The sequence below is a fragment of the Anabrus simplex genome, chromosome 5 (assembly GCF_040414725.1).
Source record: "Anabrus simplex isolate iqAnaSimp1 chromosome 5, ASM4041472v1, whole genome shotgun sequence".
NCBI lineage: Eukaryota > Metazoa > Arthropoda > Insecta > Orthoptera > Tettigoniidae > Anabrus > Anabrus simplex.
Genome location: NC_090269.1, coordinates 371,359,108 through 371,376,260, shown reverse-complemented (window position 1 = coordinate 371,376,260; position 17,153 = coordinate 371,359,108). Strand labels below are relative to the sequence as shown.

Sequence of the window (17,153 nt, the reverse complement as noted above, 5' to 3'; positions counted from 1 at the left end):
GCAAACTGTGTCTGTCGTTTCCCGAGGTGTTCTCTGATACTCTTGGTGTTACTGACCTTATTGAATACAAAATTGAGGTCACGGATTCGATTCCTGTCCGTTTTCCACCTTGTAGGCTATCTCCACCTAAAATGAAGGCTCTGAAAGAAATTATCGATCAGATGTTGAAGGATGGTATTATTAGGCCCTCTAAGTCGGCGTATTCATCGCCTATTTTTCTAGTCCCGAAACCCCAAGGAGGCTTCAGGCCTGTCATTGATTACAGGGCTCTCAATCGGAAGGTGGTGTTGCAATCTGTGCCCCTTCCTGACCTACATTCTTGTTTTTCATGGTTTCGTAAGGCCAAGTACTTCACCATCTTGGACTTGAATCAGGCCTATAATCAAATTCCCCTTGCCGAAGAGTCTAAACACCTGACAGCGTTTGCCACGGACTGGAATTTATATGAATACAACCGCGTACCTTTCGGGCTCCCCACGGGGGCAGCTGTGCTCACTAGGCTACTAGATAGGGTCTTCTCCGACATCAAATTCGAGTACTTATATCACTACTTAGATGATGTCGTCGTATTTTTAGAGACTTTTGAAGAACATCTAGATCATCTGCGAGAAGTTCTCGATCGCCTTCGTAAGGCTGGGTTAACTGTTAAGTTGTCCAAGGTTGCCTTTGCTAAGCCCTCTATGTCATTCCTAGGGCATATTGTGTCACCCGATGGTGTAGCAGTCGATCATTCCACAGGCCATCCGTGATTTTAAACCTCCCAAGGACATTAAAGGTATCGCCAGGTTCATTGGTATGGTGAATTTCTTCAGGAAGTTTATTCCTGACTTCGCTAATAGAGCGGCGCCCTTAAACCTTCTTCGTAGGAAAGGCATCAAATTCGAGTGGGGACCTTCTCAACAAACCGCTTTTGAAGACCTTAAATTAGCACTTTGTAATGCCCCTGTACTTGCTATGCCTGATTTCTCGAAGAAATTCATTGTCCAAACCGACGCATCGTCGTCGGCGGTAGCTGCAGTCCTTCTCCAAGAGACTGAACTAGGGAGGCGCCCCATCGCCTATGCATCTAGGACTCTCTCGGCTCAAGAAGCAAAGTACTCCATATATGAGCTTGAAGGTTTGGCAGTCTTATTCGCCTTAGAAAAGTTCCGTCTCTATCTGGAACACGTCAAATTCGACCTGGAGACAGATAATCAAGCCTTAAGCTGGGTCTTAGGTAGACCGCGTCGTACTGGTCGTATAGCCCGTTGGGCCATCCGTATTTCTGCCTTCCAATTTGATGTTAGACATATCAGAGGTATCGAAAATGTTGTTGCTGATGGACTCAGCCGTATGTTTTCTAACGACGTCGAGACCCACGAACCGGTCGACAGTTCATCACCTTCCGAGTCCATACTATCTGAGGTTAATGCCATCCTAACAGATGCTCCCATGCTTTTTAGGGATATCGAGAAATACCAACGTGAAGATCCGACGCTGGCTCCGATAATGGAAACCCTTTCTTCTGGGGAACATGTTGTCCCTTATGTTCTGAGGAATGGGGTTCTATGTTGCCCTTCGAGGCATGATAAGATGATGAAAGTTGTTGTTCCAGCTGTTCTTGTACCTATGATCTTCAAGTATTATCATGAGACCCCATTAGGAGGGCATCTTGGTATCTTTAAAACTCGTGAAAAAATTCGTGATATGTTCGTCTGGAAAGGTATGGACGGTGAAATCCGTGAACTAGTAAAGGCTTGTAAATCCTGTTTGCTTAGTAAACCGACCATGTCCACCAAGGTAGGCCTCTTGTCTTCTCAGAAAGCGTCGCGCCCCATGGAACGCCTGTATATTGATTATGTAGGACCCTTCCCCCAGTCAAAGGGTAATGCCAACAAGTTCATCTTTGTGTGTGTAGATGGTTTTACTAGATTTTCTTGGTTATTTCCGACTAAGCTGGCTACCGCTCAGTCCACCATTACTAGCTTAAATTCTATTTTTGCTTCTTTTGGTCCATGCCAATATATGGTATCTGATAATGCTAAGGCTTTTACATCTAATTTATTTCGTAAATTCTGTTTTGACTTGTCCATCTCTCATGTAACTACTTCGGCTTATTACCCTCAACCATCTCTGGCTGAACGGGTTAACCGTAATCTCAGGTCCGCACTTATTGCCTATCATCATGAAGATCCTTCCAGGTGGGACACGTCCCTGCATTGGATAGCTTTTGCTTTGAATTCGGCGGTTCATGAATCTCACAAGTTTACTCCAGCTTCTTTGATGTTCAAGTTTGTTCCCAACACGCCGCTCTCTAACCTCTGGTCTCTGAGTGACATTCTACCCGAGACAATAGATCCGGACAACATTAAAGATCTTTGGAAGAAGGCTAAAGCCAATCTTAAAGTGTCTCATGAAAAGGTTAGGGAAAGGTATGATCGTGGACGGAGACCCACCCCTTTGAAGGTAGATGACCAGGTTATGGTCAATAATTTTGTTCCCGCGGGCAAGCTTGCCCCCAGATTTCATGGGCCATGCATCATTCTCGATTTTCTTACTCCGGTTACATTGTTAGTAAGCAATCCAGCCACCGAGAGGATATCTAGGGTTCACCTGTCCCAGGTGAAACCGGTGTAAATTTGTTTCAACTTGCTTCATATAATTTGATAGGAATATGATGGTTATATTTTTTTTTTTGAGTTCCACTCTTAAGGCATTCTGCTCCTTCTATTTTATTTTATATGTAAGCATTTCTTGTAAACCTCCCCCGATTGTTAAACTGCCATCCTGTCCTTGTCACGGCCATTACCACGCTCCCGTCTCCTGCCCCACTACACACAGTGGCTGGCTTAGATGAAATGCCATGGATATCTGCACGCCGCTGGCCCCTCAATCTCTCTACATGCCTGTGCCCTCAAAAGAAAAATGATGGTCCAACACAATTCTGCCGCCTAGCTTTAATGTTTCAGTGCCCCCGCAGCCGCGCGGCGCTGTGCCGCGGCTGGGTTCGAGGTCGGGCCCCCTCGGCCCCAGCGAGGACGACATGTGCACGGCGAGCCGGAGCTCTCCTCCCGGCCAAGGCTGATGTGCGGCGCACGACCTGCTACTTGCCCGCAGCCTGTATATGTTCACCGCGGGTGCGGCGTGCTTCAACACCTCTGCTCCCCTCATAGTGCGGGCGAGCGGTATCTCAGGGTACTTGAGGGGTCCGAGCGGCTTCCTTTGGACGCAAGCTGTAACGGCCGGTCTGGCCATCCAACTTAGCCTACATCAACTACATAGACATTCCTGTTCAACCTTAATACCGTTTCATGGGAATTCAACAGCAATATTTGGTGGACATTGCAAAATTTTTCTTCACTTTTAAGTATTAAAAGTTTATCCTCAGAATTCAACTACTACAAACAGAAAGACTTTACTTCACTTGCAACAACAAAATTTTGAAACTGAAACAAACCAAATTAAGAAAATCTCATAAATGCTTCTGCAATCTATCTTCATATTCACATCATAACTTGGAACTTGTTCCAAACTGACTTCATGTGTCATCCCTCGAGGAACTTTTGGGGGGGGAGGTCTGTACCGGGCGGTACACCTCCACTTCGCTAATTTAAAATGTGCGCCTGTGGAAACTCCTCTGCTGGAGGAACTCTGAACTTTATTTACCCTATTAATTTTCTAGTTTCTCAGAAGATGTCACCACCTGGAAATTTTTGAGTTTGTGAACTGTGTCATTTTCGACGTACTTTTGTTTTGCTTGAAGTAAGAAGTGTGAACTTTCTCTTCTAGAGGACACCACTGAAAAACTACAATAGTGCACCCTAGTGGGAAGAAAAATAACTGTTCTTTGGAGAAAATTTTATTTCAAAAGTTTGTTCTTTGTTAAATTTCTTTCTGTTATTGTTTAAGTTGGCTGTATACCCCTCTCTTTCCCCTTGTTTTGCATTTGACCAATCCCGAATTTCTGTTATTAATTTCTGACCAATCATTGGTATCTTCCCCCAACTTGAATATGTTTCTATACCCTAGCCAATAAAAAGTTTGTGGGAGGGTGTTTTCTTTCCCCTAACACCTAGAACCTTCCGCGAGAGGATATAAACTGCTGATTTTTGGGTCTCCGGGCCACTTCTGTTCCATCTTTCAGTGTATTAAGTACATAGCAGGAGGCGGGAAGCGCCTCTTTCTCCGGCAGCGGTCAACTATAAGGTAATGGCCGATTAATATATTCTTTCTTTGCTAGCTCAGCAGTTTAACTCTCGGGGCGGGTGCGAAGCGTTCCACCATGTAACCTTTTCCTAAAATGTAAATGTAACTACTCTTTTCATCTATTCTCTTGGAAAGCTACATTCTGGGATAGAGAGTGCTAACCCTCTCGAGCTCCCACTCATATTGTTTTGAGGTGAACTTATTTTTCTCAACCTATTCTTCGTTAATGTAAAACAAATTGTTCTCTTCTTAAGTCACCTCTTTAGTATGGGATTAGCCCTTGTATTAACGGCCTAGCGCCAAGTAGGTCTTAATCTAGTGTATTAGGAGTGCAAGTTCGCCTCCTCTCAAATTGTTATTTTAGAGGTCATTTAATTAACATTCTTTTCGTTTAATAGACCTCAGTAGATTGGGTATTTTACCCCTGTGTTTATGTCCGTTGAGGACAGCTTGAAGGTGGAGTTTGGTGTGGCCTGGGAGAGGCTTAAATTTGAGAGCGAGTGGCTCTTTTGAAAATTGTATGTTGTATGCCTCGAGGAGGCTTTTCAGTGTAATTTGGAGCAAGGGCTCCTAGGTATGAATGGGGTTTTCTGCCCCTCTGTTAAAACTTGTGTTTGGGGTAAAACTGAGCTGATTGCCCAAGCATTGTGAACTCGGGGCGCGAAGCCCAAATTCTGTAAATATTGTAACTACCTTATTTTGACTTGCTATTCTGTACCTGCCATGCTTGTTACTTATTTATTTTGAAAAGAAAATATAACCGTATTAAATTTTAAATTTACTTTACAGGCACTATAATTTCGTAGCTTGAGATCCATTCACACCCGCACCTTCTTTCACCTCTACCTACCGCTAAAACACGTTAACAACAACAATAATAATAATAATAATAATAATAATAATAATAATAATAATAATAATAATAATAATAATAATTGTGCCGGAGGTACACCTGCCCTGTGCATTTAAATTAAGTGCCTCTGATTAGGCCAACTAGAACGTGGTCGTCTAACTGTTTGGTACAAAAAGTTTTGACATTTCTCGACAGATGTCGCTACTATCGACTTATGTTGCGCCCTCTGGGGTGAATATGAACTATTAATTTTCAAAGTGTTTTTGTATGTCAAGGTTTCCTAAACTGAATTGTTTATAGACGTCTTTTGGTGTTGAAAATTTATCTACAATTCTAACTCTTCCCGCCAACTTAACATTTCTACCAATGAGAAAATGTTTACATTTATTTAAGTATCCAATCACGGTTTTTGAGATTTATTTGACTGTCCAATAAAAATTGTGGGTGTGTCATGGTTTCGACCCAGAGAAATCTGGAACCTTCCTATCCGCTACAAGGGATGGGACATTTCAGGCCATGCTGTCTTTGTGATTGCTCCAGTCTAGTGTGTGTTCGTAACGGAAGCAGGGGGAAAGTGCTCCCTCGTCCATCTTAGGGAGGTTCACCAGCTCAAGGTAATGCCAGATTCTGCTTAATAACGTAACAGTCTTTGAAAGGTAGGTCGAGAAGAAGTTTTCAAATTTCTTTCGCAATGTCTCTTTTATTTCTTAATGTAAATTCTCACTCAAGTCTAAAGAAATAATTCGTAGCAAGGAATATTCCCCTTCAAATTGGTGTCGAGGTGACTACGATTTTGTAAGCTTTAAAATCTATGTAGTAATTTCTGTAACTTAAATATTTTTCTCCATCTCTTCAGCTCCGTAGTATATGCTTAGCCAGTGTAACGTCGGGCCATGGGTCCACATAGGGTTTTAAGTACTTTCATGGGAATTTCAAGGAGTGCCAATGTTCGCCTCCTAAGATTTTGGTGTTCGACCAGTAACTGTATCCTTTTGTTTTGTTAAATGTAGGTTGTGCCTTTGATAGGCCTGGAAAGTGAGAATTTTCGAGAATAGCCTCCTAAAGAGTAAATTTGTAGAGCAAAGATGCTCTTCCACTGATGTAAAAATTGCGAGATCCGTCTCCTTGACTGTTGGTTGAAAGGAGCAGTAGCGCTCATGTAAAATTTGTAACTAGGAAGCTTCAAGCTCAGGTTGTTAACTGGTTATTAGTTGATTATTGTAGTTTTTCTAATATTGTTACCCAAACTCATGAGCTAGATTTTGTACCTGATTTGTTATTTGATTAGCAAAGTCTAAAGTTTGAATTTGGAAAAGAAACAAAGATATAAGGAAGAAATATAGCTCAAATTTTGAAGTTTTAACTTAGTCTTGTGGCTTTCTATATCGACCCATTCATGCCCGCACCGTCTTTCACCTCTGTAAACCACGGCGTACCCGTAACAATAATAATATGGTAATAAATTAATGGTAAGGAATTCAATAAGCGGATGTGGCCACAGCCACTACATTCCCAATCTTGTGTCGTTGAAAACCTTCGATGTGTTAGTGCGATAGGGGACTGCCTGACCGAGGCGGTACAGGCGTGCTCGGTTCGCCCGGAAGGACGTGGGTTCGAATCCCCGTCAGGAAGTCGTAAAATTTAAGGAAAGAGATTTCCACTTCCGGAGGTGCATATGGCCCTGAGGTTCTCTCAGCTTACACCAAAATGAGTACCAGGTTAATTCCTGGGGGCAAAGGCGGCCGGGCGTAGAGCTAACCACTCTACCTCCATCACGTGCCGACGTTAAGAATGGTGGAAACCTTTACCTTCCACTCCTCCAAGGGCCTTCATGGCCTGTACGGAGGTGACTTGGCTTTGCTTTGCTTTGTGGTAGTGCTACAGTTAAACCACTGGAAAGTCCGGTACCATGGCTAAATGGTTAGCGTGCTGAACTTTGGTCAAAGGGGTCCTGGGTTCGATTCCCGGCAGAGCCGGGAATTTCAACCAAAATTTGTTAATTCCGCTGACACGGCGCTGGGTGTATGTGTCGTCTTCATCATCATTTCATCCTCATCACGATGCGCAGGTTGCCTACGGGTGTCATATCAAAAGACATGCACCTGGCGATCCGAACTTTTCCTCGGACACTCTCGGCACTAAAAGCCATACGCCATTTCATCTTTACAACTGGAAAAGGAAATGAATAAATGGTGGAAACTATTTTAGAATATATGACGACTGGGGCGCTGGCCTTATGACGCCAATTTGGCAGGTTCGATCCTGGCTCTGTCCGGTGGTATTTGAAGGTTCTCAGATACGTCAGTCTCATGTCGGTAGATTTACTGGCACGTAAAAGTACTCCTGCGGGACAAAATTCTGGCACCTAGGCGTCTCCAAAATCCGAAAACGTAGTTAGTGTGACGTAGAGCCAATAACATCATTATTTATTAGAATACGTGAAAATATTTACAGACTCATTCTGGACAAATCCTTCCAATCCTAGTATTAAAATCGCTCGTAAAATTCTGAAAATTTTAACATGTGACACAAGTTACATTTTGAACGGTCGAAAGGATTGCCTATCCATATTGGTATGGACATTCGAACAAATGAAATGAAGCTGAGTGGTCATAGAAATGTACTCAAAAAATCTATATCTCTGTTACCTAAAACATGGGTGCAGGGCAACAGTAGACCCTGGTCATTGCAGAGGGCCTGTTGCCAAAGCTTCTCCACGTGGTGAATACATCCAAGTTTCTTGTCAGCCGCTGCGCCCCATCGGATTGTTATTATTCAGCGTCTTTCTGTCAGACTCATTGGCTGAATGGTCAGCGTACTGACCCTCGGTTCAGAGGGTCACGGGTTCCATTCCCGGCCGGGTCGGGGAATTTAACCTTCATTGGTTAATTCCAGTGGCCCAGGGACTGGGTGTTTGTACTGTCCCCAACATCCCTGCAACTTACACACCACACATAACACTATCCTCCACCACAATAACACGCAGTTACCTACGCATGGCAGATGCCGCACACACTCATCGGAGGGTCTGCCTAACAAGGGCTGCACTCGGCTAGAAATAGCCACACGGAATTATTATTAAAGCGCCTTTCTTAACTTAAAATAGGTAAAAAATATAAATACGATTTTTGGAGTGTTTAGTTATATAAAGTGTAGAGAACACAAATACGTCGGAAGAACTTCATTATTATGACCAATGAGTATTTAAAGAGCCTTGAGTCATGAAGGTGTACTTTTAAAGAGCACGCCAATTTTCTAAACTACTAGATATCTGACTTCACATCCGTTCTAATCAGAAAACGCAATCGTTATGTCCGGAGGCCCGGGTTCGATTCCCGGCTCTGCCACGAAATTTCAAAATGGTACGAGGGCTGGAACGGGTTCCACCCAGCCTCGGGAGGTCAACTGAGTAGAGGTGGGTTCGATACCCTCCTCAGCCACCCTGGAAGTGGTTTTCTGTGGTTTCCCACTTCTCCTCCAGGCAAATGCCGGGATCGTACCTAACTTAAGGCCACGGCCGCTTCCTTCCCTCTTCCTTGTCTATTCCTTCCAATCTTCCCATCCCCCCGCAAGACCCCTGTTCGGCATAGCAAATGTGGCCGTCTGTGCGGGGTACTGGTACACCTTCCAGTTGTATCCGCCGACTAAAAGTCTCACAGTCTCAAAGAAAGGAAGAAAAATATTATGTTAATAGTACCTAGAAACTATACTTTTCCTGCCGCCTTCCCCACACCTGTGGGGTCGCGGGTGCGAACTGCGGCGCACATGTGGATTTGGCCCTGTTTTACGGCCGGATGCCCTTCCTGACGCCAACCCTTTATTGAAGGTAGTGTAAGCACTATTGCGTGTTTCTGTGGTGGTTGGTAGTGTAGTGTGTTGTCTGAATATGATGAGGAGAGTGCTCGGACGGACATATACACCCAGTCCCCGAGCCAGAAGAATGAATCAGAAGCGATTAAAATCCCCGACCCGGCCGGGAATCGAACCCGGGACCCTCTGAACCGAAGGCCAGTACGCTGACCATTCAGCCAACGAGTCGGACAGAAACTATACCTTATAATATTTGTGTAAAATGAAATTTCCGAACTTTTCTCGTATTCTGCATTTTACCTTACGAATAATATTAACCAAACCAAACCAAACCAAACCAAACCCCTTGGCACTACAGCCCTTGAAGGGCCTTGGCCTACCAAGCGACCGCTGCTCAGCCCGAAGGCCTGCAGATTACGAGGTGTTGTGTGGTCCGCACAACGAATCCTCTCGGCCGTTATTCTTGGCTTTCTAGACCGGGGCCGCTATCTTACCGTCAGATAGCTCCTCAATTCTAACCACGTAGGCTGAATGGACCTCGAACCATCCCTCAGGTACAGGTAAAAATCCCTGACCTGGCCGGGAATCGAACCCGGGGCCTCCGGGTAAGAGGCAGGCACGCTACCCCTACACCACGGGGCCGGCAATAATAATAACACCAGTGATATTAACGATTTTGTGTCCTTTTTCGCAAATTCCATATATCTGCGGAAACGTTTGTTTCATCTAAATCCTGTACACAACAAAAACATTTCCATTGGATTTCTTAAATGATCTAGGGTACGTCTTGAATGGTTGAAACAGTGTACGAAATGTAGAAATAGAATAGAAAAGGAAACATTAATCAAATTTCCCTCCGTGGATCAGAGGTCGAGTGTCGGCCTCTGAATCCCAAGATCGCAGGTGCGAACCCGACATAGATAGTCGAATTATTGAAGGGCGGACAAAAGTCAATTCTACACTCCATGTCGTACGATGTCCGCATGTAAAAGATCTCTGGTGACACATTTGGTGTTTATAATGCAAAAATCATTAAAATTCATCCATATACGCCCGTTTCTGCCATCTAGTAGGCAAAACAGAACATCGAAAATGGCAAAAAGCCAGCCAGATTGTATCAAATTATTAAATTCCTGCACAGGGTAGCTGAGGCTGTACGATTATTATTATTATTATTATTATTATTATTATTATTATTATTATTATTATTATTATTATTATTATTATTATTATTATTATTATTATTTGTTCATTCTTTCTTTCTTTCTTAATCCGTTTACCCTCCAGGATGGTTTTCTCCTTCGGACACAGCGAGGGATCCCACCTCTACCGCCTCAAGGGCGAGTGTCCTGGAGCGTGAGACTTTGGGTCGGGGGATACAACTGGGATTGAGGCCCAGGCGGCCTCAGCTTCTATGTTGAACAGGGGCCTTATAGGGGAATGGGAAGATTGGAAGGAGGAGACAAGGAAGAGGGAATGGAGCATTTGTGGCCATACGTTAGGTACCTTCACCGCATTTGTCTGGAGGATAAGTGGGAAACCACTTCGAAGATGGCTGAGGAGGGAATCGAACCGCTTTCTACTAAGTTGACCTCCCGTTCCAGCCGACGTACCACTTTTCAAAATTTCATGGCAGAGCGGGTAATCGAAGCCGTGCCTCCAGGGGTGGCAGCAAATCACACAAGCCACTACACCACAGAGGCGTCTATGATTATTATTATTATTATTATTATTATTATTATTATTATTATTATTATTATTATTATTATTATTATTATTATTATTAACAACCAATAATACAACTCTCTCAGCTATGGATGGTTATGAGATATTGTTCCCCTGGTAGCTATAGAAATTATATTCAGAATCTCTGTCATTCGCCGGTGCATCATTTCTTTTAAACGATAGTGTTTGGTAAATTACGAACCAGAATGGCGAAGCGGTACAAACCGTACAGAAGTAAGCTTGGTGGGTTCGACAACTTCCCACGATAATCTCATTGTTCACTGGTTAATCTGTGTACGCGTGTTCAACCCGCAATATTACTATATGAATCAGGAAATTGAGAAGTTCAGAATACTTCTTATTGAGAGGCACACGGCCCTCTGGTTCACTCAGTCTGCAGTAAAAATGAGTACTCGACGTAAAGCAAATAGCAAAAAAAAATGGGAACGAGTACTTGATAACATAGCAAAGCAGAAGCTTCCACTATGCGTTCTCTCCAATTTGTAAGGAAATCATTTTCTTGGAGAAGAATATCAGGCTGGAAACGAGCTTCTCTCCTGTACATTTAGAGCTACATGTCAGTTGATGGAATCGTTAAAGTGATCAGCATCACCGAGTGAGAGTGTGTGTTCGAACCCCCCACTGTTGGCACCCTGAAGATGGTTTTCCGTGATTTCCCATTTTCACACCAGGCAAATGATGGGGCTGTACGTTAATTAAGGCCACGGGCATTTCCTACCCACTCCTCGCCTTTGCCTGTCCCATCGTCACCGTAAGACCTGCTTATGTCGGTGCAACGTAAAGCAGATTGTGAATGATCGTGATCTTGTCTAAGTATCAATTGGCTATGTTACCAGACAACTGGCAGACCTAAGGCCATTTACATGTACTTGAAATGTCCATATAGTATCCGCTGCCTTGTAAAAACGTGGTCAGCATAGTGGCCTTCGATTCAAATTTCCCCGGTTCAACTCTCGGTCGGGTCGGGAATTTTTAACGAGTATAATTAATTCCTTCAGCTTGGAAACTACGAGTTTATATTTGTCTTAATACACACTCTTATATATATGCAACCCACTACACTAGAAACGCCACAAAATACACACATATCCCTCCACATATCGCTGGCATCAAGATGGCATCTGGCTATAAAACTGGACTAAATTCATAAGGTAAGGGGCCAAATTCCGTCCCCGCACCTAATGTTTAGCTTCACGCACACACGTAGCCTCATTCTGTTGTCTTGTTGTGAGAGTTGGTTCTGTGCACCATGTTTAGTATCCGTGTACGAGGAGGATTCATTTTTCATTCTGAGCTGAGTTAGTGCAGCATTCAAATTAAGAACCGTAATTCCTAAAGTGAGCATTACCTACTCGTAAGATCTGGCGTCCTGTTGCGAGAATAGCTCCAAATTCACTTCATATTCTGAAACATCACTGATGTATGCCCCATAAGAAATTGATATATACAATAGTAGACGTAATAGGAGTTTTAAAGGAAGTCATGTACAACAGTACAGATTAATTAATTCTTAATTAAAAGTTAATATTGTTACATTCACTCAATAAAATTTACCGGCTTGTTAAGCACTTATTGCTTGGAATGCAAACTTATTCCAAGAGTATCTAGCTCACTTTACAGTAATTAAATGCGGCGTTGCAGAAATTTTCGGGGTTCTAACAGGCCGCATCCCCTATTCTTTCACTAATCTCGTTGAAGAACCGTCGGGCGGGTTGAGTAAAATTCGCTACTCGTTGAAATTAGTTTGTATGCTGATTTATTAACCTTAAGAATCGGGTTCACGGGAATTACGCAAAAAGTGATGCAGGCTAGTGCTGTACTTACTCTTTATGGCCTTGCCATCCTCGGAGCAGTTCTTGTCGCCAGAGTCCATAATACACTCCTTGTAAGTATTGAAGAGCCTGTCCTTGGTGAGGATCTCGTCCACGTTAATGTTGTCCCACTTTTGTGGGTACTTCTCGTCGTCAGCGAGGACAGTGCCCGCGACGGCCATCAGCACGCAGCATACTAGAGTGATGCCTCTCATATTGCTAGTGGAGCTTCTCTTAAAGCTGAAACCGAGTTGCCCCTTATTTATACTTTTCTGGACGCAAAGATTACGTCATTCGAACTAACTGAACTTATCTCTAGAGCTAATTCAACCTCCTCGCCTCCTTTGACGTCGGATATTCCATTGTTCACTTAGGGGTTATCTCTAGGACTTACACTACTTAGCATGCCGAACTCAGAGTGGATGAGTTAGAATGAGAGAGGTCTTTTTCAAGTACTGATAACAAATTAAAACATTAAGATATATTAATATAATTTTATTACATGGGGTAAACCATGGGGACATTAAGCAGCAATATGCAGGCATGTGCAAACTGTGAATTTTTTTTGGTGGTATTTGAAGCCATTTATTTCCAGTTTCGTCTCAGTCATTTTATTACTGTTAGGTTGATTAGGCTGTCGAAGCTAATTTATGAATACATAAATTTATAAACTATCTAATAAAGAAAAATATGTATTTTATTCCTAAAAACAACTTAATTAGAAATAGGATGCTAAGATTCGTTCCTGAAAGAACATCATCAGGTTCTATCAGATAGCACTCAAAAATATTGAGAAATGTATAAATATTTGCGCTTAAATTCTGTTTAAATCCCTAAATACTTGACATTTGAAACTTTACTTAGTGAAATCTTACAACAGTGCTTCCTCTCCCCGTACCAGTTTAGCAGTTATGCAGTTATGAGGAAGCGCTGTTGGTGGAGTGCTTTAAGATAACTTCCAAATTTCAAGTATTTCAGGAACGAAAGAGAATTTAAATTAAATGTTTATACATTTCTAAATACCTTCGAGTGTGATTTTATAGAATCTCACGATGTTCTTTCAAGAGCGAAGCATGTCATTCTGTTTTAAATTAATTTGGTCCTTCTTCAGGTATAATATTCTGTTATATGTTTTCTTTTTTTAAGGTAGTTTCTAACTTATCCATAAATTAGTTTCGAAAGACCGAAGAGCCTTACAATTATAAAGTAAAGTAATTAAAAAGAAACCTGTGAATATGTTCTCTGCTTCACATTAACGAATAAAATAGTGGCTCGATGTAACCTGGTTATTGGAGAACATAATTCACCTGCCGGTCTGAGTAGCGCTTGCCCTCTCAGCTCAAGTTGGCAGGCTCGATCTCGGCTGAGTCTGGTGGTATGTGAAAGTGCTCAAATTCGTCAGCCTTACAGGTACGTGAAATAACGGGACAAAATTCTGGCACCTCGGCGTCTCGATATCCGATATTGACATACAAAAGATCTCTAGTGACACGTTTGATGTTCACCCAACAAGAAGATTAATTTAAATTCCACCATACATAATCGAACAGAGATTTGTAACTCTGCTCAGGCAAGTTAAATAGCATAGAATCAAAATGACTGCACACAATAGCTAAGGTCGTACGATCGTTATTATTATTATTATTATTATTATTATTATTATTATTATTATTATTATTATTATTATTATTATTATTATTTAGGTTTTTATACTTTATTATTGACTGTAAATAACCAAAGTCTGTGGAAGGAACTTTCCATCCTACTTGTAACTGAAATACATTTCAAATTTCCATTTAATTCATTGATGGATCATGGTAATAATCGTCATTTCATTCTAAACGTAAATGTTTCGCCTTGTCGTTGCTGCCAATTATTTCTCACGGCTTTCTCATATCTTATGAACTCCATTATTATACTCTCTTCATCCAAATGTACATATTTCCTTCTCGTCTGTACTCTTTCCACTCCATGATGTTCAGATTAGAATTGTGATGCCATATCGTGTAGCAATCAACCGGGTAATGTGTAGGGGTAACGTGCTTACTTCCTACCCGAAGGCTATCTGTTCGCTTCCTGGCCAGTCTAGAGATTTTAATTCTTGAGACCGATCATTACTGCCTATTGGCCATGGGTATGTATTGCAAGGCGTAAGTATACTTGTATGACCTTAGGTCGGTAATGCCTTGAGGATGAACCATAGGTACTTTTGAAGCCTGTGGTAATGTGATGGGAAGGGCCCACGCAATATAAACGGTGGTTGGTACGCGTGGATGTTGACGGGGTTGAAGGAGTACCTTTGGATGTAGGGCTGTTTTGCTGTATCTTACTTAAACGAAAAAATAAACAAACAAACAAACAAACAAACAAACAAACAAACAAACAAAAACAAACAAACAAAAAACAAAAAAGTGGTATATGTGTTTGATTGACAGTGTGCACCCCTCAAAAGGCATACGAGACCAGAAAACGTTATGCTCAGTAGCCCTAAACTTATGCACGTCTCGTTGCAGAACTGTCATGCGGGTTGAAGGATACCCCTTTGTCCCGTTTCTTGATACGGGTGTTTACAGTGGTGTAGGAGAGTCGCATACATTCTAGTGTTCTAATAGACTACAATGCCGGCTCCGCGGTGTAGGGGTAGCGTACTTGCCTCTTACCTGGAGGCGCCGGTTTCGATTCCCGGCCAGGTCAGGGATTTTATCTGGATCTGAGGGCTGGTTCGAGGTCCACTCAGCCTACGTGATTAGAATTAAGGAGCTATCTGACGGTGAGATAGCGGTCCAGGTCTAGAAAGCCAAGAATGACGGCCTAGAGGATTCATCGAGCTGACCACATGGCACCTCATAATCTGCAGGCCTTCGCGTTGAGCAGCGGTCGCTTCGTAGGCCAAGACCCTTCAGGGGCTGCAGTGCCATGGGGTTGGTTTGGTTTTAATAGGCCACATTCCTAACTTTAATAGAAAACTAGACTTTTACGGATTCTAAAGAGTCTATACAGGAGGGGAAGCATGGGGGGGGGGGGGAACTCCATGAGAGGCCTCAGTTGGAAAATAATTGCATCTGCAGGGCTACCACAAGTATACGGTAATATCACTGGTCAACATACATTTTGTTGGCAGTCATCTGAAAGTCATCTCAGCGTTAATTTGTTTCCTACCGAGCTCGATAGCTGAAGTCGCTTAAGTGCGGCCAGTATCCAGTATTCGGGAGATAGTAGGTTCGAACCCCACTGTCGGCAGCCCTGAAAATGGTTTTCCGTGATTTCCCATTTTCACACCAGGCAAATGCTGGGGCTGTACCTTAATTAAGGCCACGGCCGCTCCCTTCCCAGTCCTAGCCCTTTCCTCTCCCATCGTCGCCATAAGACCTATCTGTGTCGGTGCGACGTAAAGCAACTAGCAAAACAATTTGTTGCCTGATTCTGAATATGACATCAGTTTTAACAGATTGGCTCTAGTGTTTGAGATATACAGTATGTTACAGAAATTCATGAACAATGCAAAACCAAATATCCTAAGGTGTAAGCTATTCACAAATCCTTTTAAAAATAAATTAATTTTTTAGATTACCGTACGTAAATGAAATGCCAAATATCAGTAAACTCAGTACAATGAAAAATAATCCCAATTAAAACTTAAGAAATCGTTATCTATTTGATTTCCTTCCATGTGGATCATCAGGGCAATCACGTTGAAGACTCCAACATTAGTCAGCCATCACATGCGCGCTCCATCTACCTTGATATCGTTCTTCCATCATCTTTATATCTTGGTGAAATCTGTCCCCTTGTTCCTCACTAAAACACCAAGAAGGGCATCTGATAGTGAAACAGGGCCAAATAAACATGTGTTACACAATTCACATCGACGACTCCACCAAGAAATGGGAGAAAAGGTTGTAGAAGTAGCCGAAGCTTGAATTCTTAATTTTAACGACCATATTGCACTCGAAATTTAGCTTCAGATTTATTAGATCGTGTTAAGAACAGAACAAGAACATCGCATGATATCAAGAACAAGAATGGCCAACTGGACAGCAGTAGGATCCGACCGCAAATCCGTCCGGTTTCACGTCAAGTGCTATTATTAATTGAGCTATGGTAGTCAAGTTCATGTTTGTTCTGTTGGAAAGGATCTAAGCCACAGGTTTGGCAGTACAGCCAGCACAACTGTAGAGAGCGCGAAGTCAAAAAATTTTCACGACTGCATCATACTCGAAATTAACTTTCAGTGTATTAGGATGTGTTCATTAAATATATTCGTAGTAAGTTACATATCGAGCAGAGAACCTCCGTGGCTCAGGCGGCAGCGCGCTGGCTTCTCACCGCTGCATTCCGTGGGTCAAATTCCGGTCACTTCGAGTGAGATTTGTGTTGGACAAAGCGGAGGCAGGGCAGGTTTTTCTCCGGTTACTCCGGTTTTCCATGTCATCGTTCATTGCAGCAACACTCTACAATATCATTTCATTCCATCTGTTCGTCATTAATCATTGCCCCAGGGGAGTGCGACAGACTTCGGCAGCCGACACGTTGTCCACACATACACGTGCCAAGGTCATATTCTGTTCGGCTGCCGGCAGTTCTACCAAACGTTTCTACTTTTATTAAATTTACGACACATATCAACTTCGCTTAATGTTTATTAGAACATTAGATATGTAATTTAACATTAAATCGTAACTTCCCTGGGAAATGTTTGTATCTTACGACACATTTGCTAAAGTAACAAGACTAATTGAGCGTACAAT

General features: G+C 42.5%; 1 protein-coding gene across 1 annotated transcript in view; it reads right to left on the bottom strand.

The window, feature by feature from the left end:
• LOC136874548 (allergen Tha p 1-like) overlaps positions 1-12,620 on the bottom strand; it is a 36,233-nt gene extending 23,613 nt beyond the window's left edge. Inside the window, exon 1 of the mRNA XM_067148184.2 lies at positions 12,419-12,620. Within this exon, the coding sequence (XP_067004285.2) occupies positions 12,419-12,620 (202 nt within the window). The remainder of the gene's footprint in view (positions 1-12,418) is intronic.
• Between the last annotated feature and the right edge of the window lie 4,533 nt (positions 12,621-17,153).